General features: G+C 42.0%; 1 protein-coding gene across 1 annotated transcript in view; it reads right to left on the bottom strand.

The window, feature by feature from the left end:
- Positions 1–12363: 12363 nt before the first annotated feature.
- LOC134541578 (uncharacterized) overlaps positions 12364–26773 on the bottom strand; it is a 74480-nt gene continuing 60070 nt past the window's right edge. Inside the window, exons 4-6 of the mRNA XM_063385104.1 lie at positions 17709–17758; positions 13654–14118; positions 12364–12549 (exon numbers count right to left, since the gene is read on the bottom strand). Of these exons, the coding sequence (XP_063241174.1) occupies positions 12532–12549; positions 13654–14118; positions 17709–17758 (533 nt within the window). The 3' untranslated portion in view covers positions 12364–12531. The remainder of the gene's footprint in view (positions 12550–13653; positions 14119–17708; positions 17759–26773) is intronic.

Below are 26773 nucleotides of genomic sequence, written 5' to 3'. Positions count from 1 at the left end.
GTTGGCTCTGGGGTGGTAAACCGGGGTGGTGTGGTGCTGGATATGCATCTGCGCGCACCAGTCCTGCCATTGCTTACCGATGAACTGGCTGCCATTATCGGTCAAAGCCGAGTGTGGGTAGCCCCACCAAGGCAGGAACTCCTGCGTCATGAGGTGGATGATGGTGGATGTCCTGGCATTGCTACACAGATATGCCTCTGTCCACCTTGTGAACATATCTGTCACGACGAGTATGAACCTCTTCCCTCTGGGCTACCAGGGGTAGGGCCCCATCAGGTCGAATGCGATGGTCTGGAAGGCATGGGTTGGTTGTCGTGGGTGCTGTTGCTGCTCCCCGTCGCATCGGCGCGCCTTGTGGACCTGGCAGACCTCGCACTCCTGGACATAATCCCTCACATCTCGCGCCACGCCGGGCCAATGGAAGTGCTGGGTGACAGTGTCTCGTGTTTGGTCTGTACCGGGGTGTCCTGCCAGGTCGTGGTCGTGGTAGAACCACAGGACGGCCTCGTGTGCCTCGGGGGGCATGTTGGTCTTCCACGACCCAGCCTCTCCCAGCGCTCGGTGCATGATCCGGCCGTCCTGGTCTCTCCACATCGGGTGTTGTTCGTCTCCGGCTTGTTGTCATCGTCGGGTCATTTCGGTTGATTGTCGTTGAGCGGTCATGACCCGTTGGTCGACATCAGTTGCGGTGTCAGGTGGTGGGTCGGTTTGGTTGGCATCGGTCGTGATCCATGAACAGGTGTTCAGTGGCGAGAGGTGTTCGGTGCTGGGACCAAGCGGCTGGATGTCCTCCCAATCCTCCACGTCGATGACCTCGTGTTGGTCGCTCGATTGCCGCGACAGGGCGTCTGGCAGCTGGTTTTCTCACCCTGGCATGTGCTCCACCACGAAGTCGAAGTACTGGAGGAGTAATGCCTACCGTATGAGTTTCCCTTTTCTGCTCTGCATTGTCTGGAGCCAGGTGAGGCAGCGATTATCGGTACAGAGAGTAAAACTCTGGACCTCGAAGTGCGGTTGGTACTTTTTTACTGCCCAGATCACAACCAAACACACCTGCTCATTGCTGTGTTATCTATGCTCAGCAGTCCCTAACTTCGCGCTGGCATACTTAACGACATGCTTGTCTCCTAGGTGGTCAACTTGAAACAGGACGGCACCTACCCCTAGTGCGCTGGCATCGGTCTGCAGGATGAGTGGGCGTTCGGGGTCAATACGCGCGAGGGTGTGGCAGCGAGTGAACGCGCCCTTCACCTCCTCGAACACGCATTGTACATCGCTGCCCCAGTGGTAGTGCCTTTGCGGTGACAGCAGGTCGGTGAGGGGTGCGATCATCTGGGAGAAATCGGGTATGTATACCCTCAGCCAATTGATCAGGCCGATAAACCTTTGGAGTTGTTCCTCGTACGTGGAGCCTCCACGACCACAATCTTTTGGAGGTGGCCAGTTTGAGGCTGGCTCCCCTCCGTGTTGACGAGGTGTCCCAGGAATTCCACCTCCTCGGTACCCAAGTGGCATTTAGTGGGGTTCGCGGTCAGGTGGTGTGTGGCGAGTCTCTCTAGCACTAGTGCTAGGTGGCAGCTGTGATCCTCCCACGTCTCCGAGAAAATGATAACGTCGTCCTGATACGCAAGGGCGAACTGGCCGAGGTAACCTTCTAGCACCTGCGTCATCATTGCTTGGAATGTCGCTGGTGCACACTTGAGCCCGAAGTGCATGGCCCTGTACTGGAATCGCCTGCCATCGGGGATGGTGAAGGCGGTTATCTCCCGGTCTTGGTGTTTGATTGATACTTGCCAGCACCCCGACTTCAGATCTAGTGTGCTGAACACGCAGGCCCTCCCGAGGCCGGATACCGCCGTCTCGACACTGATCTGCGGGGGTGGTGTGCTAATGGTTGAGGGGGCAAAAGTCAGTACAAAAATGCAGGGTACCATCCCTTTTGGGGGCCAGAACGATACACGTGTTGTAGGGGCTGTTGGAGGGTTCGATTACCCCACTGTGCAGCATTTCAGTGTCCTGCTCCCGTATGAACCTCTGCTCCTTGTACCCATAACCCCAGGGTGATTCATAGATGGGTTGGTGGGTGGTGGTTGGGATGGAGTGCTCGGTTACAGTGGTGCACCATAAGGGCTCGGCGGTCGCGAACATGCCCCGTCGTTCGTGCAGGACTTTGTTGATGGCGCTACGAAACTCCAGTGGTATATCGGGGTGGAGGTCGTCTAGGGTTACGGTCGGGCCTGATGGTCTAGGTGTTCGACCCACCGCATACACTGCGAACCTCTCAGTTCGCCCCACATTGATTTTAGCTGGCCCCATCTCCAACACGGCATCGTGTTCTTCCAGCCAGGGTTGCCCTAACACAAGCTCTTCCCCCAAGTCCCCCACAACAACAGCAGTCACTGGTGTAGTAAGCTCCCAAAGGCTTACCTTCACATCCGCGTGTCCCATCATCCGGCCGGCGTGGGTGTTGGTTGCCAGCCGGAGTTCACCCTGTTGTGGGCAGAGGGTGCCAGGAGGTACCAGTGAGGGTTGGATGAACACCTGGCTCGCCGCCATGTCGATGAGGGCGAGGGTCGGGCGTCCGTTCACCTCGACGGGCATGCGGAGCAGGTGGTCGCTGGGTTGTGCGAGTTGTCCCATCCTGGGGGGTTGTTGTAACTGGATTGGTCCGTCGTGGCCGGGCTGTTGGGCGTGGCGTATGTCGGTGCGGTGGGTGCGCTCGGCGATTGAGCATGGTGCGGTGCTTGGGTCGCCGGGTCCTGTCGTGAGTGTCGTGGTGGGTTCTGTCGTGGTTGGCATACCTGGTGGTCTTCGGTAGCGAGGTGTTGTGGTGGGCGGCGCCTGTCGTGGCTAGTCGTAGTTGTTACCAGTGCTCATGTGGCGTATGTCGGCACGGTGAATGAGCTCGGCGGTTGAGCATGGTGTGGCGCTGGGGTCGTCGGGTCCTGTCGTGAGTGTCGTGGTGGGTGGTTCACGTCGTGCTGCCCTTGTCGCGGGTGGGTTTGTGGTGGTCGTGGCATCACCTGGTTCGCGTGTCGGTATTGCGGGCGGGGGGCTCCATCTGTGTACCCCCCTTACTCATTTGCTGTCGGCTCCTGGTCGTGCGAGGTGGTGGGTGGCCGATAGGCGGGTTGTGTCGTGCGCCGGGCGTTTGCCCCGCTAATACAGTCGCTGTGCTAGTGGTACGTGCCCTGGGAGAATCCTAGCCTGCACTCGGAGGTTGATAATTCGTGCTGGCCTCCGGCCGTGTCAGGCCGTCGGTGCGTAGCGTTCTTGGCTCCCTGAGGTTGGGGCCCCTCTGTTGTGGTTGGGGTGGTGGTGCGTGGATTGCTAGCAGGTGTCGGTGGTTGGGTGGGCTGCTCCGTTCTCGCTCGGGGCCATGTGTGCTACTTCCCCACATCCTCTGAACATTTTTCTCTGTCGCCACCGGGAGTTGCATGTATTCGATGACAGTATTTACGTGGGTGATGCGCATGAACGGCTGGAGCTTGTCCCTCAACAGTAGGGTATGGTGGGGAGTGCTCTGGTGGGCTCTGCGAGTGGTGCTATGCACTTGAAGAGCTGTAGCTTGTGTGCCACTAAGTTCTCAACGGGTTCGCCGTCTCGCTGTGTGTTCCCGTAGAATTGCGCGGTGCATTGCACCATCTTCGCGCCTGCATCGAACCGTTGGCTGAAGGCCTTCGTAAACTCCTGCCACTCCATATCGACGTCGCCCTATACACGCCACCAGTTCAGGGCACTGTAAAAAACGACACCACTGCCAGCCAAAATGTATACTAATAAAGACATGCAAATAATCATGTCCAGTTCGGTTAAAAGTAATTGAAATCAGTTGGAGCCAAATGAAGATGGAGCATGTAGAGCAGTTCGAGCTGATGGAGTATTTGGAGCCTTTTGGAGCATTTGGAGCCTTTTGGAGCTGTTGGAGCTGTTGGAGCATTTGGAGCAATTGTAGCCTTTTAGCTGTTGGAGCATTTAGAGCATTTGGAGCATTTGGAGCCGAGTAGACTTGTATCCTTGAAGCTTCATAGACATGTAGTTTCGTAGCCACGCAGTCTTTTAGTCATGCAGTCTCGCAGCCATGTATAACTCGTAATCAGCTAGATCCTTTTAGACTCGTAGCCTTGTAGCCTCATAGTCTCTTATACTCGTAGCATTCTAGCCAAATATCATTGGAGCTATTGAAACAAAAGGCAGTTGGAGTCAATGGTTGTAGGAGCCAATGAATTTTGGAGTCAAAAGACTGTTGGAGTCAATGACTGATGGAGCCAATGACTATTGGAGCCTTTGAATATTGGAGCCAATGACTGATGGAGCCAATGACTATTGGAGCCAATGAATATTGGAGCCAATGACTGATGGAGCAAATGACTATTGGAGCCAATTAATATTGGAGCTAATGACTTATGGTACTAAAAAACTGATAGCTTCATAGACTGATGGAGACATTATATCCTAACTTAACATTGACGATCGCATCCTACTGAGTTGAATGTACGTGAGAATGTACCTCCTTTTCGTTAAATGAGCTTTCGTTTTGTAGAATGTGCTTCCTTTTATTGATTGCGCATAATAAAATATGTAGTGACTGAATATTTACTAGTTCAAAACCTCTAGGTGTTACTAAAATATTTTTCAAGGTCACTTGGTCCTTTAGTATGTATAAAAATGGCACGATGGTCTTATTGAATATAATTACCTAATGACGAAGATCATGCGGTCCGGAAATGTCTAGCCTATACGTCTGATATTGTTTATGAGCCAGTCTCATGGTCCGGAGACACTTGGTTTATATGTATGGATGGCTTTGTACATGAACTGCTTATAGGTTATTCAGATTATCGAAAAATTAGACTTACATGTTAGGCTAATCGGCACTGTATTTAATTCGTTGGTCAGTTATGTTTACTTGAGTTGTTTTTCGTAGAGTGGATGATTAATAAACTCTGCGAAAGGTAATGGAAAACAGAATCTAAAATTTATTTAATATTTAGTTACAACTGTCACTGGTCAAGAATCGAACCAAGGACAGGAACTGATATAATCAATTTGTAAATTAATAATTGATTTTTTCGGTGAATTTTGGAATTTTCCCCGCATTTATAGCTTAATAATTACAGAATTTAATAATATGGCGGCCAAATTTCAAGATGGCGGGCACCTAAGTAATAATAAATGATTAATGCACTGTAGCGGGTTAGAATAAAACTAGCATGATGGTAAGACGAGTACACACACAAGATGGTGTCCTCCAGCAGACGAAAACAAGATGGTGGCAATGACCGCTAGCAGGCGGTAGCTCCTGGTAGCATCTACTGAACATAAAATGACGTATCCATGATTGTCGTCAAGTTCAAAGTCAAAGATCAAGGTCAAGGTCAAATTTCAAGGTCAAGGTCAAAATTCAAGGTCAAGGTTAAATGTCAAAGGTCAAGGTCAAGGTCAAAGTTCAAGGTCAATGACAATTTTCAATGCCAACAGTCGAGGTTAAAGGTATGGTTAACAGAAAATTACACTAACATGTCGCCAGCACACTCTAGCAGACGAAAACAAGATGACGGTCTCCAGTGAACGAATAAAAGATGGCTACATGACGTCATACCAGCTGACGATATATACCTTGGTATTGGTGGTAGGTCAGTCTGTAGGTGGCTTCTGTGGAGGAAGGATCTGATTTTTTTTTTTTTGCTCTTAGCGGTTTCGAACCAAGGACGGAAATCGTTCTAATCAATCAGAATTCTAATAAGTTGATTTTTTAATGAATTTTGGAATTTTTCATTAAAATCGGATAATAAATAAAGATATTAAAGATGGCGACCATAACGATAATTACAACATTAATAGGATCCAATATGGTGGTCGTAACGTAAAGTGTAAGGATGGCATCGTACTCAACCAAGATGGTGGGACGTATCGAAACATGCAACATTTATATAATCCAAGATGGCGACCGTAATGATAAGTGCAATAGTGGTTTTTAAGTAATATTTTATTAAATTTTTATTAATCAATTCGATTAAATTTTTTTTAATGATTTTTTTAAATTTTCCCGATTTTCTAACATAAAAATTACAGATTTTCAAGATGGCGACAGTAACGGAAATTGCAACAGTGACGTCATAATCCTAGATGGCGGTCATGGTATCCTTATTCATATAAATGGCTTATCGGAGGCTGTAGACATGGATGCTTAAGCCGTTTTTAGGAATTTCGTTGTTTCTAAGGCAAAACGACTTTTGAGGTTTTTCGAAATCCTAATTTTCGAATTTTTGTGGGGGGAAAAAACGAGAAATTTTTCCTCAAAACAGGAATTTTTGAGTCATTTTGAGTCATTTTTGAGGAATTTTGAGAGTCCAAGATGGCCGCTGTGACATCACAATCCAAGATGGTGGCTCGGCTCTCGGCTCCACCGCCTGACGCCTGGCGCCGGAGCCCCTATTACACACAAATAGCCTTAATTAGTTATAGTGTTGCGTTAACGTAAATATTACCTCCCCGTATTTTATGTGTAACTAGCCACTGGAGTAGTCAGCAAGCGACGAACAGTCTCTGGTTTGACTCTGAACATTGAAACATAATTTACACAAATTAACTAACCGTAATTATTAAAAGCCATCTGCCAATCAGATTAATTAGCAATAATTAATGTACGAATTTAGAGCTGCTCTCAGCTTATTATTAAAATAATTTCCGAATAACGGAACTTAGCAACTTTGGCGGGAGAGAACGCTGAGACCTTCCCTCGCACCAAGGGCAAACGCCAGTACCGAGCGACTCGCGGACCGGGGCGGACGTGCGTTCCACGGGGAGCCATCATCCTTTATCCACACCGAACAGTACTTCTGGTAATTATAGTCATACAACCTAAACCTAATACTTCGTTACGTTAACTCCCCGTGCGTCCCCGGTCCTTTTACGGTGTAGGGCCTAACCCAGCCGCTTAACTTTACACTCCCCGCACGAGCCATTACGCGGGGTAGTTCACCTTACAGCACGGGCCGAATCCCGCTATCAATGAACTTTTACTAAATTTCGAGTGCACAGGCACCGACGACAACTAAGTGCAAAAAAAACTTTTCTTCTAATTTAACTGCGGGCCGCGACTCACACAGGTGAACACGGACACCGCCAAATTAGCAACTTTCGGGATTGGCCGTCACCAATCAACCCTCCCCCCCCCCCCCCCCCCCCCCCAACCACGGCTGGCGTGAGGGTTTAAACTATGGACAGTGCGCCAGGGCACTATTTTTCAACCAAGTTTGTTTTTGTAGGGTAATTTCTTGTGCGCCGTGCAAGTGTAATGTAAGTGTAATTGCGACTGTAACTGTCCACCAGATTAAACGTCCACTCCGCACACTCTGTGCGCGACGTGTCATCGACAGTATAAATCTCGAGTTCGATTTTGTTATTGTATTGAGTCTCCCTATCCCAGCTAGGAACCAGCGTATTATGGTGCACAGGGTCTATGATGTGATACCAGCTAGGGACCCCTCCAACCACGAACTTCGCCGACAGTCCTAGCGGGCCACGCAGGGGCAACGCACCCACGAAACCCAAATTTGGTTAGACGCCGAGGTAACCTGGCGCCCTCCCGGAACATAATTTTAATAAGAACCAGTTTCCCGCTAGGATCCACGCCCGGTCTCGAACACGAGAACCCGGACGGCGGCACACCAGTGTTTCTTTTTTTACTTCTTCATGTCTAAAATGGGTGGGTTGTATGTAATATAGAATAAGCGTGTGAAATTGTATTTAATTTTAAATTCTCTCACCAAATACTAATCACAATATTCCAATTTTTGTGGCGGACATTTGAATTGAATAAAAGTTGCTGCACTGCAGTGCCCTCTAGTGGCTAGTAATAGCAAAATGTATGCAGACATTGTCCTGCCTGTGTATATTTATTTTATTTTGTTATACCTAAAAATGGTTTGTATTTTACCTAAAATCTATATGTGTTATAAATACAAAATTTGGAAAATTAAAAGATAAGTTATAGTGATAAGATTTCATTATTTTTATTGGTATAAAATAAAAACTGTTTTTTTTTTTTAAGAATAATTCACTTGAATGAACAATATTTTTAACCTATAGGTACTATTTGTTATGTAATTGAACTAACTAAAAATAATTTAAACTAATACACAGGGTGATAGCACTATATGACAGTGTGGTGGACATAGAAAAATGAAACACAATTTATGTTTGTATGTCTGTGACCTATGATTTTCTGTTTACCCATGACGATCCATTGAACGGTTTAGAAGTTATGCACTGAAGTGCCATCTAGTGGCGAGTTACAAAAAAACGGATAGAATAAAAAACTTCCATGAAAAAACATTTTGATGTGATAACTTTCATGGTGATTGGTCAAACGGTGTTGGAGTTTATCAACATCATACATGCATACATACATACATATATACCTACTTACAATATATATAAATAATAAAAAAAGTTCAATGTTTAAATTTAAATTATTTCAGTATGTTATCCTCATAAAATTTTAAACAATTTATTTTTTAAGGATTTCTAAAGTGTTTTCAAAATAAGTTTAATATAAAGTAACTTATATTTATTTATATTAAAAAAAACATGATTTGCTGTAGTGTATTCAAAAATGTTGGTCTATTTATAATTTTAAATGTTTGTTGATTTGTTGGTGGCTGGAAGTGGAAGTGTTAGGCCACAAAGCAATACTTCTGTGTTGGGCCTGTTTTTTTATGACTTTGACGCCACTCCAGCTGGCTGATTATGTTTACAATAAATATTGAATTGAAATAGATATCAGGGTGGTGGGGGGTTCGACCTCGTGGCTACAGGAAGGAGTGCGTCGTTAGTTTAAACCACCTGGGCTGTTCAGGCCACCCAGGACGCCTTGAAATAAAATGAAAAGGACTGAGAAAACACTGTACTTTATTACGGCTTGATACACTTGCTTGTCCAACGCCTGGCCGAGTGTGTCGTCAGACCGTCGCTTCACGATCGGTTCAACACATTGACGTTGCGTGAGAACAGGTTAGGCTGCAAACACTCGTATAAAGTTCTATTCTGAGACCGGCACTGACAAAACTAAGGCTGTGGCGAATCATTGTAGAACTGATAAGTTGCAACTATGTTTATATGGTAATTGAAGTTAAACATACAATGGTATACGATCAAACGTTCTTATACATGATTGCAACTACAATACGAATGTTTCAGATATTGCATAATCTCGGCTAGATGAAAACTATACTAGAGTCGCAGTAGCTCCTTAATGGTTGACAAAGTTATTACTAGGTTAAATTGCAAATACATATATTACACAGTCAAAATTAGCTAAATCTAAAACAAGTTTATTAAAGAGTTAGTACGCCATGACATTAAAGGCTTGCCAGAAGCCCTTATCAAACAACGATTAACTGGCGTCGAAGCCTGGAGAAATGTGTAAGGTTCAAGTCCGCTGTCCGAATACTTTGAACGTAAAATTTATGTAATAAGCTGAAATATCCCTGTTGGGATTTAAATGATTAAGCGAAGAGTCGCACGTAAGAACGTACGGCTAAGTGGGGTCGGGCGCAGAGCTAATTGAAAAGATTAGGTAAACTTACGACTATGGCGATGAACTGGAAAAGTGGTGTGAAAACTGTAGGCTCTGCGTTCGCAGAACGACCGACCCCTGTGAGCTCCCGGCGGCAACTGGCGCTAGAGTGCCGCGCGACCTCGTGCCAAGACGCGTGTAGCACGGGAAAACAGCCCCGATCAGTTTTGGACTTAGTTGTTAAATTTGATATTACATTATTATTTTACAATTGCACATAATTGTCATATTATTTCAGTATCTTTTAATTGTTATTATTTTGGTTTTGATAAGAGGAATTACTTATTTAATTACACACTAGCGCATTGCCACACCCGGCCGGGCGCTGTAGTCGACTTGCTGTTCGTCGCGGCGCACTTCAACTCATACGGCGGACATCACGCGCGGGCATATTAGTTGCACTTACGAGTAAGTGTTGTTGGGACGTAACGGCCTGTGCGAACCAGAGGGAGCACCGGTGGCTGGCGTCAACTTGATAACACTTATTTAAAAAAAAAAAAAACTTTGGAAACAGAGGTTAATTTTCCTCAGATTTAGTCGAGTTTGGTGATCTAAAACCAGCTGTAATTCAAATTTGTTTCATTAATGGGAAATTTAAAAGGGAAAATTCACCAAAGTTCACAATGGCAGCTTTTCATTAACCCACATCAAAGCCTGTACCCTAATTCCTGATTGTAATTGCTACTTTTAACCATCTTTTGTCCTGGCCACCAGCATGGACCAGTCACAGCTCAGCTAGCAGTGAATGACTTTTATTGTGTCACAATACCATAACTGAGTAGTTAACTGGCCTTGAAACTGGCTGAAACTTTGTAGGATGACGAAAGCTTAACCTAGTAGCCAATAACTAGTCAAGGACATTGATTATGAAAGTTTGCAGGCTGATGGTAGAGTGATGGCTACTAACTGCTTCTGTGAGTATGCTTGCATTGTGTGAGCCACGCACATTTCACCTCGCTAAGAACAAAACACTCAGGTACAGGTGTGTTTGATGGCAACAACCGTTGGTATGATGGTAGTAAATGCACGTTTAGTGCAGCTCCAGGGGTAAGGGTCTATGCATTGGGTGACTCTGTATCTATCACATGTTTTGAGACACTTATGGTGTCTCATGTTATTATGTTTAATTTTTAATTATGTTTATTTTTAATGTTAACGTTATTTTTTTGTTAATGCTTTCATATTTATTTTTAGTTACGTCTTCAAAAGTCTTAGTTAAAATTAATCAAAGACTTTGTTTTCCGTGCGGCCATTTACCTCTGTTGAATGGACTTGTCCACGTATGAGAGATGGAAATTAGCGGAGGGAGGTGGATGACGTCACGGGTGTGTGACTTATGCAGGAGAGAGACTGTTTGGGCTCTGGGGGAGACAGTGGCTTGCGGGCGTTGACCGACGACGAAACAGCTGATAGTTCCATGAATATGGGGAGTCGGTGTAGCTCCGTGCACGGGAGTAGGGACGCGACCCACACGGTCGTTGTTAGTTGTTAGCTGTTAGCCCTGAGAATGGTACGCGGTGCCATCACTGCCGCGGCCTGCATCAGCTGATTTTTTTATAATTTGGAAGGAATTGCAACGTATTTACCGTAAGCGATCTTAAACTTCTCGTGAGTCCCGAAGTGCGAAGTCTGCTGCCATTTGACTGTGCTACATGCACGGGCGTAGCCAGGGGGTGGGGGGGGGGGGGGTGGTTAGAGGTTCAACCCCCCCCCCCCCCCTTAGCACCAAATCTTTAATTAATTTCTTATTCATCACTCAAACAAATTTCATATTAAAATTAATAAAATTTTTACCATTACAATATTTAAATTTAATTACCGAAAACTGCTAAAATAGCACTATTTTACACCTTAAAATCCAAATTTTCCCGGGGGAGGACCCCCGGACCACCCTCTTTAATACGGGGGGGGGGGGGGCACATGCTTCTTAACACCCTCCATACACAAATCCTGGCTACGCCACTGGCTACATGTGTCACCTACGCCGAGTCTACACCCCGGGTACACGGAGGCGCCGCGTGTGCTACAGTTTTGGTAAATTTCTACTACACTGCGAGAATTATTGTAAGTAAAACTTTAATTTATTGGTGGAAGAAGAAGTTGGTTTGGGACGGTGTGCAAGCTTTGATATGGACTACCCCCCCCCCCCCCCTTTTTCCGTCCTTCAAGTACAGACTAGACTTATGCGAAGGCAAGGCCTTGGTGTTGTAGGTAACGTGATCGCTACGGCCGGGCGCCATGTAAGGATTGTAATTTTTATGTCTTTTTTTTTGTGTATTTTATTCCGTGTATTATTATTTATCTTTTTTTTATGTGTCAGAATAATTTTAAATGTTTGCTTACAAAGTAATTAGTATGAACCCTGCAATAATCTACTCAACACATAATCAAGTGTTTAATTTTAGTTTTGCGTCTCTACCGTGTCTACGCGACTAGCCATGGTGAAGTTAAAGTCAGCTGGGTTCAAACAGAATGATTGTAACTGGATGTCCTGGTAGGGACGGATGTGGGCTGCTCGCCCCGGCACGGGGTAGCAGGCTACAGTTTGTATTCAGAGATGTAACAAGATCGCCCTCATGTCATCTCAGATGGAACTGCAGTGGCATCTGCAATGTAGAACCGTTTGTGGAGGTGGAGCGGAAATGTTTCCTCGCATTTGCAACGACAAGCTGAATACTGCGCCTCTTCAGTGACTCTTAAGGTGTAAAGTATTTTTAAAAATTGTTTTAACAAAATGGAAATGTAGGTTAAGCTAAAGAATGAAGTAATTTGAGCTTAACTTTAATGAAAATCATTTTAATGATATTATTACTCAGGCATTTAGCGGGCAGCAGCTCACATGAGTTTTAGAATAAAATCATGTCCATGGGGTTCTGGGCACGATCTTCAGCCAGGTCTAGTATCAGGTGTCGTGGTGCAGTCATCATACTGTCTCTCATGGCACATCATTACTTGCACTGCCAGCTCTGTAATCAGTCATTTATTTAGACATTTTAGTGTCTATTTTTACATCATACCTAATCTTAATATTGCAAACCTTATAAACAAGGTGTACAACTACAACTCATGAACACTGTAATCACTCCATTCACCAACACCATATGATGATGCAATGAAGCCTACATAACTTCTATTTTAGGGTAGTTCTTGGAAAATTCCTCACATAGTCTTCAAGCTACCAGAGCACCTTTAAGCATTGCGCACGCCCCAATGACCCTGCTAATTGTGTTGGCTTGCTGGGGGCGGAGGGTTTACTCCATGTCCACAACAGCCACGTGTACATCGGCATTAAAGGATGTGATCTGTCTGGGACACTGTCGACTTTACAAGGCACTAGTGAGTTGTTCTGCTCGGCCATGTGAACCTCCAAAGTCCCTCAAGGAGAGGACAAAGAAACTGAACTGACAAGGTAGATGCTCAGGGTGACCGCAACAGATTTGTTCGCAGAGTAGTTCCGACAGCAGTAGCGTGTGCTGTATGCATGTTTCATTCAACCACAGGCACCTCATAATAGTGACACAAGAGTGTGTCTGTTAAGGAAGCCTTTTAATTCCTTCATTCGAAACTGGGGCTTCATAAACATTAACCAGTGGCTGATTTAACTACTTATAATAGAAGGTCTGTTCCTAGAGGGTGAGGGGATGGGAATGGGAGTGTTACTGTAAAACCCAACTGCATCAAGTTATAGTTTATTGCTACCAAATCCGTAAATGACTGTAAGCAGATAAAATAAAAGTTGGGGAAAACCTGTAATGCATGATATACATAACACACTTATTTTACACCTAAAGGTTTTCTGAAGCATAAAATGTATGACTGGAGCAGCATGGTCACATTTAGCAGACAGAGTTATGTCCTGTGTGCGAAGTGTTTGTATTGAAATACAACTAAGCAAGTCCAGCCTGAAAGCCAAGACTCCATAAATAACAACTATAACTGCACACCGGCCTGTGTGTGAAAATGTGGCAGGCAGACGTGTGGTGGGTGTATCGGCATTGTAAACCAGGTGGGTGTCGCCCCGGGTACGAGACGAGACTCAGTCCTAAAGTGTTGCGGTGGAGGGCCAGTACCTTGAGACGGCATGCGAGGTCCAGCAGAGGCTTGCGCTGGATGGTCACGGCGTCGAGTCCGGTCGGATGTATCTCCTCCAATTGCGGGAGCTTCTTCTCGGGCGGCAGCACGTAGTCCGTTGTTCCGCACTCGTCGTCGTCGTCGTCGTCGAGCTGGTGCGAGGGAGGCGGCGGGTAGGCCGGACAGGGGCGCCCCCAGAGGTCGCGCTCTTCATGTCTGTACTCCACCTTCGTGGGCTTGGTGGTGCGCCACTGCTGCAGCGGGTTGCACCGAGAGGGATCAGTCGCCGGCCTCGGGTCGTACTCCACCTCGCCTAGGTGACGCAACGTGTAGTCGATGGTCTTCAAGCGGTTCATGACCGCGTCGCACCTCTGCATCTGCCTCCGGAAGTCGTCTCGGTAGCTGTCGTAGGCGTGTTGCAGTTGATTTGCAGTCATCGACACGTTCGCTGTCATCTCCTCCACCTGCCGCACGTGCGCACAACCAAGCTCAGCAAGACAGTTCTCTTACGATGATTGACAAAGTAATGAATCAACTAAGGCTAGGGTTAGCTGCTAAGGCAGCTGCAGCATGCGGGCTGTTGATGAGCATGTGTTGCAGTTATGTTGTGCACATGGACCTATCCCTCAGGGATCTTTGGCACAGTGTTGAGGAGGTCCGTGAGAAGTTGAGCCAGTTACACATTGAGCGCTGCCTTCATTGATAGCTTCTGCCACTCTTTTCTGCATTAAAAGAACTGCGGAAAGATGGTGTAGATGTAATGGTACGCAAACTAGCTGCTGTGTTGGCTACTTAGCATAATCCTAACTAGTAAATGGTTTCTTGTATATATAGTTTTCTTTATGTACATTTAGCCACCTTTTTCACATTTAGATATTTCTTCATTAGAAATGAGGGGTAAGAAGAAGAGAATGCAGTATTAATTGAATGAATAAGTGGAGAAACAGGAGTATCCCGAGAAAACCTATCGACTCACAGCAATTCTTGCCACATTTTACACTTTATAAAATTACGGGTCCTTCCCCCCTCTCCGGGAATCTAATCCTGATTGTCCTGTGATGGACCGTGCACCGAAACTGCACAGTATAAGTAAGATGTATTGACTCCAGAAATTATTGGTTGGTTTGCCAATAAAACTTTTGGAAACTTACGTCATGGTGAACGTAGTTCGTGAGTTGTTGATTATAAAATTTTATAGTACTTTGTACGACTTCCAATGCATTTTATGTTTGACATCGGTGGCAGAAGAAAGGTGAAAGATAGGGCAGTTGGGATAAAATTTGTAATATATCAGTGAAGGCAGTATGTTATTTTGGGTGATGCAGGATGAGGCGTTCCATCATTTGAAACAACAACAGTGCGAGAAGCCGCATCTCTGGAGGTTTCTTCTGTAAATCCACATGTCAGTGAGTTGGTGTTAATAATAACGTAAGTTGTTTTAAAAATACATGTGTTCAATTATTTTTTATATGCGAACATGTTAGCTCTCGGTGTGCGGCATTTGGCAGGAGTAATTTCGTGAACGAAATGGAAGTATATTATAACGGAAATTCTAAACGACAGTGCCACCATCTGTGGAAGTCTCAGAAGTCTCGAAAAGATTGTGGACCTAGTTGATTCATCCGTATATACAGCTTTCGTGAACATCGCCGGATTTACACCGTGCGTAGATATTAAAAAACTTTATAAAATTAAATCTAGTCTATCATTTAATACTTTATGTTCTAATTTATAGTCATAAAAAGAAATAATGAAAACTTCAAAAATACGTTAGAATCCGGGATACCCGATATTTTAGGTGTAATATATTAGCTCTCGGCATACAGCATTCGGTAGGAGAAATTTCTTAAATGAAACAAAAGTCGTATGGAATGGAAATGTGTAACCACAGCGCTGTCATCTGTGGCGGATGGCGGGAGTCAAAGTTCATAAAGCCGAAGGGAAACTTAATGTGTTAACTTTTTAATGGATTTTAACAAGGTTGGCAGTATTTTAATAAAATTCTATGTCGAGAATCAGGTCCAAAGTCGAGGTTTAGAATTTTTTTCATGTCTTTTTCCCTTTTTATCGTAGCTGCTTCATTATATACTTACCGTAGTTTAACCATTCGTACTGCAAATCGAATTTCGATAGTTGATGTAGCTGCTCCGGCAGCGAATTCTAGCAGCGGGTGCAAATACCATGAGTGAATCGCGTCAATAAATGTACTTGAAAACACCATTTTCATACATTTATCATGCTCGGCATTATTTAAAAGAATTATACACTAAATTTTGTGTCCGAGTTTCGTATTATAAGTTTATTTTCAACATGAGATCACATCAATTTACTCGTTACCGAGGTTAGGTTTTATACATCACTGGTGAGTACTAAAACACTGCCTCACTTTTTTCTGTCCTTACTTGTGGAGTAAGAATGTTTCATGTTAAATGACTTGGAACCTGCATTACCTACAGTAACTTTTACAAGAAAAAAAGGTTTCTTTATAGGAGTACCATTTATATATAAAACAAACTCATACAGTATTATTTACATCAGTTGGTATGAACAGCTCAGTATTAGAAAACCGTAAGCCAATATTTGTGCTATGTGCGGGAGACGTGAATCAGCGTTTCCATGCTTAGTTTTTGAGCAAAACAGCCCGGCCAAACAGCCGCCGAGTCTTGTGCTTCAGAAACCTCGTCTACCTGATACCAAGAGCTCAGACCTCCTACTTCTTTGGGGGTTCTGCTCAGATATAGGGACCAGCGGCAAGACTGCGATCTCATGAATTGTTCTCTGGTTGTCTACACTCGGTTCTTCAGTGTGAATACTCAAAAAATCTACGTGATTAAGTTGACCATTTTGGTTATCTGGGTTCAAATACACATCTATGCATACACCCACATCGTTCCAAAATTTTTACTTTTTTGAATTGAATTTGACAATGGTTTCTATGTTCTAATGTTCCAGCTTTGTTTCGCTGTCTAGTTCGTGTTAATGCCTGAAAGGTTAGCAGAGTCATACAGATAACACCTTCAGTTCGTAGTTCCTCACTACAGGTGGATCTTAGGCTGTTTCCAAACTCGCCTGATCTGCGTAGGGCAAGTAAAGTATGCGGGATCTAAAGTATATAACAGTGAAGGCCTACTTGAATTCGGCTACGTCTCAAGCCATTACTCTCATTTAGCTATAATGTTCGGACTGAAGAAGATTGATCATACCAGTTATGCCAAAAGTTTTTTTTTTTGCCACTGTACACTTAAAGCTATGTAGAGGCCAGACGAACTATTCTCACAAGGTTCATTGGATTACGATTTACAATCACTGACGTGTCACTGTTACAACTGTGTGCTGGTGGATTTTTTTTTAACAAGGAGAGGAAAGCACCTTTGATAGTCTTCACTAAAATAACTGCTGCATTTAATTTGACAATATATAAAACTTTAGGAAAAGAGATAGTCTTGGCATCTCCCACCATTGTAAGTTATTGCATTTCATGCCATTAATTTTTTGAGGATAACTTTTCACATGTTTCACTATATGAGCAATTTATCGCTAGATATAGCTACTATTTGTAAAGTCCGGAAAATATTCATAACTAAGTATAATTTTTTCCTTATTGTATTGTGTTCACTCAGTAGGTCATTTTTGGGTTTCCGCAGCTGTTATCCATACACAATTTCTTCTATAATCTAGTTTTTAAAATAATTATTCCCAAAATTATTCAATTAGCGAAAAACCGAAACTTCAACACGGTGAGTGAAGCCAAACCTTACAAGAGATATGATTTAATTTCAAAAGTGGTTGAGGATTAAGAAATATTTGATTGAATATTTTAATTTAAAAGGTGGTTTGTAACAATTTAAATGAATAATACATATATATGCGCCCAAATTTACAATGGCTTAGTAGGACCTACTGAAACTCTAAACCCACTGAAAATTTTAATTAAAAAAGTCGTATATATTTTGAACTATGAACTCTAAATTAGTAAAACCATTCATCTCCGTATGAAAGAGAGAGAATGTACGAATGAGATATTAACTGGTTCCTACACCGCATTAGTACTTACGTCTTTCACCATCTTTGGGAGCCTGGCCGCATGCTTGGAAGCCACGCTCTCTGAAACAGGCGACTCTCAATTTAGTTTGTGTCTCATATTAAATGTACATTGAATATCAGGGGTACAGGAACATTTGTGATTATGATATGAGGAGGATGGATCTAATAATTTAAGGGATCCGCCTAAGCATACGGCTGTGAACTAGCACGATCTTCTCGTCGTGCATAGGACAACTGCAGTGTACAATTTGAGTCTTAACCATAACATCATATGGCGAGAAATTTAGAAAATGGTGTAATTCAAGTCCTTTGAATTCTGTCAAGAATCTGTTTCAGATTGTTCAAGTCTGAATATTATTCTTAAAATGCGCGTTTTAGGCATTTTAAGCCTGCAAAAATAACGTTTTAAAACGATATATGGAAACTGAACTACACATCCACCCTCAGCGTATTCTTAATTTTTTTTTTTGTAAACAGACCCTACTCGGATATTTAGATCAGTTTTAAAATAAAGTGGTTTGTTTGGAAATCTACACACCAATGTATATAGTGTAATATCATAGGTGAAAAAACTTCGAGCATATATATCACAGAGAGCTTACTCTTACTCGTCTTTTGTTTGAAAACCAGGATCTCAAACAGCTGATAGAAGGCTTGTCTGTGGTTTTTTTTTCTCCATAAGATCCAATGAAGCGGCCGGTTATCATGCTTGATATTTGTGTCTGCTGTTTTTACGGAAGATGGCAGGCTTTGTTTATATAACTTAACATGTTCCATATTGAATTTGCATTTCAAATTTTGATAAAACGTACATAAAGTGTGTGAAAATTACATTATTTAAGCCCGTGAATTGATTGTTTATATTGTGCAGCCAATCTTAAATTTATTTGTTTTTAATAAATACTGATGGCTAAGCACGGTTGTATAAATGTATTTGTACACTACAGCAGCAGTGTGAGCCCAACTTCAATGAGCTGGACTACACAGTACTGGCGAATAACCCCTGGCAGCGCGGAAAGAAACAGCCCCAGCCCAGGTCTTTCAAAAAACACGCGACATGCCGCAACAATAGCCAGGGCAAGCACCCCCAGCCTGCGGCAGCCTGCCCCGGGCAAACTGCTGGCAACCAAGTTTGCCCCAGCAGCTCCAGCAGGGCGCACGCCCGCGCCCACACAGCCACAGGCAGCCCCTGCACCTGTGGACACCATGGCAGTAGATAGGCCCCAGTGCGGCCAACTGCCCCGCCCGCACCCCAGGAGTATCCAGCCCCGCAATTAGGCTTGGCTGATTTCATGAAAGTCCTGGAACTGTCCAAGACTTTCAATACAGACGTAAGTCTCGCAGCAACCATTATCCCGATGTGCCAACTCATGGTAATATGGTGCGACCAATCTGTCCCCCTGACGGAAAAAATCCAAGCTACCATGGGCTTCTTACAAACTCTTGCTGCCAAAGTCAAAGGCAGAAACTAATCTGGACTCGAGCTGTCACACAACTCCGGCCAATAGTTTTTAGTTACACTCCCTTCTATTCTGGAATGCACGCGGTATTAAAGATAAATTGCAGGAATTAATACACCACCTGGAAACAAATTTAAAAAATGCTGCTATAAATGAGACGCACTTGCAACCAGCAAATCGATTAACTATACTAAATTGTACTATCAATAGGCGCGACCGTACTAACAGAGGCAGTGGAGTAGCCACAGCAGTTCACAATAGCATAAAGCTTTCTGCATGTCAGCTCCCCGAATTTCCGAATTTAGAGGCTGTTGAAATTAATTTATCAGTAAACCAACCGCAAATTAAAATCATTTCAATGTGTGCTCCTCCGCGTAGGTCCCTCAGTGTGGTGGATCTGGATGCTCTGTTCGGAGCAGCCCTGAGCTTCCTCGCTGTGGGAGACATAAATGCGAAACACATAGAGTGAAACTGCAGGCACAGCACAGCAAATGGTAGGCTCCTCTACACCCACCAATTAAATAAAAATTACCATGTCCATGCTCCCTCAGAGCCCACACATGATTCAGGCAGACTAAATCAGTCTCCAGATATTTTAGATATCGTCATAAACAAACGCGTACTTAAGGGATTCGAGCTCAAGGTTATACACGACTTGTCTTCCAGCCACTTCCCAGTTCACTTAGAGTTTGATGACGCGACCCTGGATTCAAATCCGCCACGAAAAATTAGGGATTATAAAAATACCGACTAGAAAAAATTTATAAATAACTTAGCTATAAGTCTTCCTAATGCGGCCGAAATTAATATCGAAAATAGTGAGAATCTAGAAGCAGCATTCACTGAATTCACAGCGAAAATCCAGAATGGCATAAACCACTGCATCCCAGAAACGGATGTTAGATTAGCACACGACGAACTGCCAGCGCACATTCGCGACTTAATCTCACAAAAGAACAGACTGCGCAAACGACCTGCAGTCGGTTATTTCGGATGAAATTTCCCAATGTCAAAACAGCTAATGGGAAGCGAAAATCGCACAGCTAAACATCCAGGACGGTAATATCTGAACTATAACGAGGCGAATCACGAACAAATCAGAAAAAATACCGCCGCACGAAACCAACAATGGAATACTTTTTCAACCCAAAAACAAGGCAGAAGCTTTCCATGACACCATGGAAGCTGCCTTCCAGCCCAATATGCAACAATGTGACAGGCAATTTACAATGCAAATTTACCACGAATTACGCGTTAAATTACGACAGCCTACTGCCTCCGATCCTCTGCTCGCACAGCCACAAGAAGTAAAGCGAGCTATGAAACGGATGAAGCCGTGAAAAGCCCTGGGAACGTCAGCATACAGCCTGTATGCTGTCGTTCTCGAACAGCTCCCTGACGAAGCACTAAACTATTTAACTGAATGCATCAACGCAATGCTCAGACTAAATATATTTTCCTCACAGTGGAAAGAAGCGAAAGTGATAGTCTTCCACAAGCCTGGTAAGAACAAAACACTGCCCCAGAATAACAGGCCCATACACCTCTTAAATACAGTGTCGAAAGTCGCCGAGTGTGTAATTTTACAGCGACTAAATCAGCACATGCACGACCATAACTTGCTGCCGAGTGAACAGTTCGGCTTTCGCAGTGCTCACTCGACAGTACATCAGCTTGTGCGCCTTACTGAGGAAATAACAAGCGCATTTAACGTGCAAGACTATGTTGTTGCGACGTTTTTAGACGCAGAAAAGCCTTCGACAGAGTATTTCTTGCGGGGCTAATCTACAAACTGTTTGAAGCAGGCTTTCCGGACTGCTACATCAAACTTATCTCTCCTACATAGCAGGCAGAACCTTAGTATGTTCACTGAAGGAGCAACGTCTGACCTTAAGCAAATTAGAGCAGGGGTCCCACAGGGTATTATCCTAGGCCCAGTTCTATTTAACATGTATGTAAGTGACCTGCCACCCAGCACACGGACTAGTTAAGCTTTGCTGTCATGCAGATGATAGATACTGTACTGTATATAGCAGATCCCACAACCTACAGCTAGCCAAGTTGCGCTCACTGAGATTGATCAGTGGTGCACGACTCGGCGCATTAAAGTAAACACAGATAAATCAGAAAGCAATTGTGTTTGCTCACAAAAATCTCCCCGCCTGCAAACCGCAGGCCGCAAATACGTTTGTTTGACGAGCAAATACCACACAAGGACGTTGTTGCATAGGTAGAAACAGTGCCGGGGCATAAGGAAACCAGAGGGAGGTGCCGTGTGAAGGCTCGAGTGTGGTCACCAAGCTGCAGAATGTGCGAGCGGCGAGCTGGAAGCAGCGCGGTTAGCCGAGGCCGCCGTCAGGAGACTTGCCGCTGAAGACATCCCATGCGACGGACGAGGCTTCGAGCTGAGTGTGGCGCCCCGGGAGAGGACGTAGACAACCCCGAGTAGCGACTCGTCGGGACTTCACCTCAATAGTACGAAGCACGTATTGTGTTGACAACCTCATAAAGACATACCACGGCGGATTCTGAGGCCGTCTTTCAGTCACAATAGCTACGTTTTATATATCTTTAGTATATTATACACTTGTAATTAACCGCTTTGAAATTGTATATAATCATTGTTGCGCAATATTTTATGTATACTTTAATGGTAACGTAAATATTGCAGTTTGTCGGGCTCTCAGGTTAAAATAGTATTTGATGTTAACTTGTTAATAATTGCCCTATGTTTTCTTAAGTTGCTGGCATAGCTGTTTTATCGTATGCTATAGATCATTTTTTTTAGTAGTATAAATTTATGTAAATATTGTTTTACGTGAGTTTTTTAGTTATCAAAATGTTAAAGAATCATTCACTGTTTAAGTTTCCAGCTGGCAATATGACTTAATAAAATGCTGAGGTATGCTTTATGAAATGATCGGCCACGCATTTGTACAGTTTATTTTTGCAGCGTGGTCGTTTACCTGCAGTGTGTGCTTTCTCTAAAATATTGCTTCGACTAAAATTTCACTAATATTATGTTTACATACCTGGTGCCGTAAAGAAGGCACGGAAGCCTGAAATTTCCCATTCAAATAGTTTAGAACGTTTAAAGAATTGAAAAATTTTCTCCTTACTTCGCCCCTTTAAGTTGTCCTGCATCCCTTTCCTTTTAAGGGAAAGGTAACAACATTATTTAAAAGTTATTACAAAATTAAGTTTTCTGTCACACAATGGCAGTTTCCTTGGAAGGTCTTCCATGGCAGCTGGTATGGATGGTTCTGCAGAGCGCTGGCCGTTATCATGGAAGATTTTTTAAATTGTGTCCGAATTTCTGTGGAAGGTTTCGTAGAAAGTAGAAATTTTATCCCATCAGAATGACATGGTAGTGTGCCCCTGGTGTTAAAAAAAAACAACGGTAGTTTATTTAGGATGGATTGAGATGTTTTGATTATTGTTTTGAAAAGTTGTGAGTATTTGTCAATTCATATTGAAACAATTACAGTATGCGTTATGCGAAACATGTTTTACCAATCAAGTGCGATCGATGATGGTTTTGGTAATGTTATTGAAAAATGTGAAACAACTGTTTTCGATCTTTTTTTGAAGTTATACTTCTTTAGGCGCGTTATGAAAAAAATGATGAGAGTAAAATTTTAAGATGCGCACGCATCACTGTAACACAAAATTAATGGGTTGAAGCTACTCACGCACCATGTAACGACATTTTCACGGGAAGATGGCGGACCCACGTGTATGAACATAAAGTAAATTCCAAGGTTACAAAAAAAACACATTATTTTGGCATTACATCAAACATAATACACACTTTCCTCGTAACCTTCTGTCAGAGCAGTGGTTATACTGCGCTGTCAATATGCTGGTTCAAAACTCGGCGGTAGATGTTTTTTTTTTTTTTTTTTTTACTTTTTTTGAAGTTATACTTCTTTAGGGGCGTTATGAAAAAATGATGAGAGTGAAATTTTAAGATGCGCGCGCATCACTGTAACACAAAATTAACGAGTTGAAGCTGCCCGCTAAACCGCTCATTAAGTTTCGAAAAAAAGCTACCAACAAAATAGAAATAGGATCTCTATTAGTTGCGCATGTTGGCACGCTCGTCGCCTCTGATCACTGTTTTCATTTTTATAATATTTATTCACATGTTACTAGTTTCTACATTCACAACACGTGTTTTATTTTCATACAAGTGCGAATTATATATGTGCTAATAAATTATTTTCTGTAATGTTTTAAATTGAATATTTTGATTAATATTATTTACTATTCGTAAATATTAGTAAAAAAAATTGTGCTTATATACTTTTTCAAGTGCTCCAATATAATTGAGGTTAACTATCCGTATGTTTTATTTATTGATATAAATTAAAATATTATTATTTAATATAATTAATACTAAATATTATTAAATTATCAATGTTAAATATTTATTAGGTATTGGTTATTTAATATTTACAAAATAAAGAAATAAATTTAATAAAACATTTAATAAAAAAATTGTGATAAAAATTAAAATCGAACATCAAATTAAATGTTAATTTTTAAAATTTATTATTAAATTTAATAAATAATAAATATTTATAAAAATAAATGAACAAATTTAATGAAAACTTTTTGATAAAAATGAAAAGTGAATATTAAATTAAGAAAATAATAAATATTTATAAAATGAATAGACTTACATTAAATTAATTAATTTATTATTTTATTTTTTATTTTCTTTTAAAATATTAAATAATCAATAATAAATATTTAAAATTAAGAATCTTATAATATTTAGTACAAATTATGTCATATATATTTATTATTCTCAAAATTTTATTTATTTCATTTTTCAAATTTAAACTGAACTTTTTTGACTGTGTTGACTATCATTTTCTAGCCCTTTTATTATTCTATTGTAATTAATTATTTGCATGCAATTAAAAACTATTTTAAATGATGCCAAATAAGTATCACTTCTCACGCGAATGCACCAATTTTTAAAAAATGTAAATTAAGAATATTTGAAGTGAATTAAAAATTATCTATCAATTGGCTGGACCATTTGTATTTGCACACAGAGATATTATGTGATGTCGGCAATATTTAGATGAAAATTACTTGTAGTGTTGTAGGTAGGTTTAAAGTCCACATAAGATAAAATGTAGGTAGTTAGTATATATAGTTTTAAACTTATATAAAGCTTATATAAAGGCACTACATGTGTCATTCCAATCTTTAAAGTTGGCATGTTCATGAGAAATGATAATTTTTCTTTTTTTCTCATAACTTTAAATTTTTTATTAAAATAGCGAAAATTATACATGTTTAGAATTATGATACGTATTCCTAAAATGTAATTGCGATTTTGCCAGTACTAGGTATTATGTTGTTTACTGCATATTCTAAATAGTTTTTCATACAATTTATTGAAGTTTTAGGGTTTTCATTCCATCAGAACTAGTAGTATGTTAAAAATGCGAATTTATTCGTAATAAAGTAGACGTATTTCAGGGTTTTAAATTAATTTTAAAAGACCAATACGGCTCATTTATAATTATTAAATGCCAAAGTAAATCTTATATATCCCCCCCCCCCCGGGCCAAACTACGTTCCTGTGTTCCTACCACTGAATAAGTCAGTCTTTATCTTTAAAAATAGCACATACCAATAAAACGTACACCAGTTTAATTAAACAAACATTACGGCAGAAAATTATAGTTAACTGAAATAATATTTATTGACAAATATCTATGTTATTTCCCAGAAACCACTACTCTATAAATTTACTTATTTATTTTGTTCCCAAATTAAATTTTTTTATGTATTAAAGTGATTATAAAACTCAAAGTGCAAATTCATAACTGATATTTTGAATGAACAAATCCTACATAAAATTTATTTTTACATTTAGAACACAAAAATGTAAATAGAGATTGAACTTAACAAGAAGAAACTGTATGCAAAAAAAACTGTTTAAAAGATCCTAAGTTTATAAATATAGCCTATAAATATACGAATCTTAATTTGTCTTAAATATATATTTTTTCGTATAAATAAAAGTACTTATATTAATCCATAGAAACGTGCATACCACATGCCATGAAGGCTTGTCTAGCAGTTTTGTTGGAAGCTTCTAACAGAGCATGTACGGCATCGAATATGATTAGGTTTTTTCCAGACGAACTTTTTTTTTATTATTGAAAATATTCTTAAGATGTGGTAATCCGTATCAAAACATTTAAATGAAGGGAAAAAAACAGGCATTTCAGATACATCAAAAGTTAAATGACTTAAAAAAAGATCATGAGTATATATTTCTCATTTATTGTTTATGCTTGGAGCTTAGACATGTCACAGTGTTTTCTTTCTTTTTCTTTTTTTTTTCATTGTGTGCAGTAGTGTTGTTTGGATGCGGACGAAACTTTCTCCTAGCTTGTGTATCCAACAAAAGACAGTAAAAATTAAGATGGCCGCCTAGACAAAATTTGGTGCTGGGCGCTGCTATACTTCACCAATTTTCGGGTGAATTCTTTAACTTCTGCAGTCACGGAACATTTTGGTCCTCCGGGCCGAATCGGTTACGAACGTAGTGATATTTACGGCGTGTCGGTTCGGACCAAGGTTCGGATACAGTTGCGATGAGAAAGCACGCAGACGTCCATGGCACGCGCGGGAGAGGGTGCGACACGATATTTTTTTTGTGGAAGAAGCAATTTGGAATCAATAAACGTTCTTTTGTTACAGTGCATAGCAAAAACAGAATGCGTGCTTCGAAGGTCTATAAAACAATTAACGCGTGTGGCACTATCTTGTCCTTGTTTATCTTTCTTTGTCGTGTCTCTCCGGCTGCGAGTCCTTTGTCCTCCAAGGGAACGGATCGCGGACATCGGTCACTTTCAAGACCAGCCCGAGGGGGGGGGGGGGGTGAACGATTGAACGAATCGGTCGCGAACTAGTGAACGACGAGCGGCAACAAAGAAGCGTGAGAAAGGGAAAGTGGCGGAGGTGCGGTAGGGAGGATTAAGTTCAAGGTCAAAATGGAACAGAGGAACCTAAAAAAAAAAAAAAAAAACTCAGCTGTTTACCTCAGGCTTGTGCAGTCAGAAAATCGTCTGCAAAGAGCGTCAAGTCTGGCAGAGAAGGCTGCATGTGATCCATCTCAACAGAGGCTATTGGAGGCCACCTGCAGGGACGTGGATCAAATACGGAAGGGCTTTGAGGAGGGCTACCTCCTAATTGCCACCAGTTCAGGTCATATCACGATTTTGATTCAGAGGAGCATAATAAAAAGTTGGATACAATGGATGATTTATGCTACAAGATAAGGTTAATCTTTGATTCCTTTGCAAGGATACCACTACCCAGCACATCACATGCTTCATCATCCACCTCTCATGACTCACTGAGAGTCCACCTTCCAGCCATTAAATTGCCTTTATTCAGTGGTGATATCAAGTCATGGCAAACATTCTCCAACCTATTTGAGACCTTAGTTGCAAAACAGAAGCAACTCACGAATGTGGAACGACTCTCTTATCTGAAGCTGTCATTGGAAGCCGATACCTTGTCTCTAATACAGCCCCTCCAACAGAGAATAACTTTGAGATCACCTGGAAGCTTCTCCAAC

Source organism: Bacillus rossius, assembly GCF_032445375.1.
Source record: "Bacillus rossius redtenbacheri isolate Brsri chromosome 4 unlocalized genomic scaffold, Brsri_v3 Brsri_v3_scf4_1, whole genome shotgun sequence".
NCBI classification, from domain to species: Eukaryota; Metazoa; Arthropoda; class Insecta; order Phasmatodea; family Bacillidae; genus Bacillus; species Bacillus rossius.
Note: the sequence above shows the minus strand (reverse complement) of the source record. Positions and strands in the feature narration are given on the sequence as shown.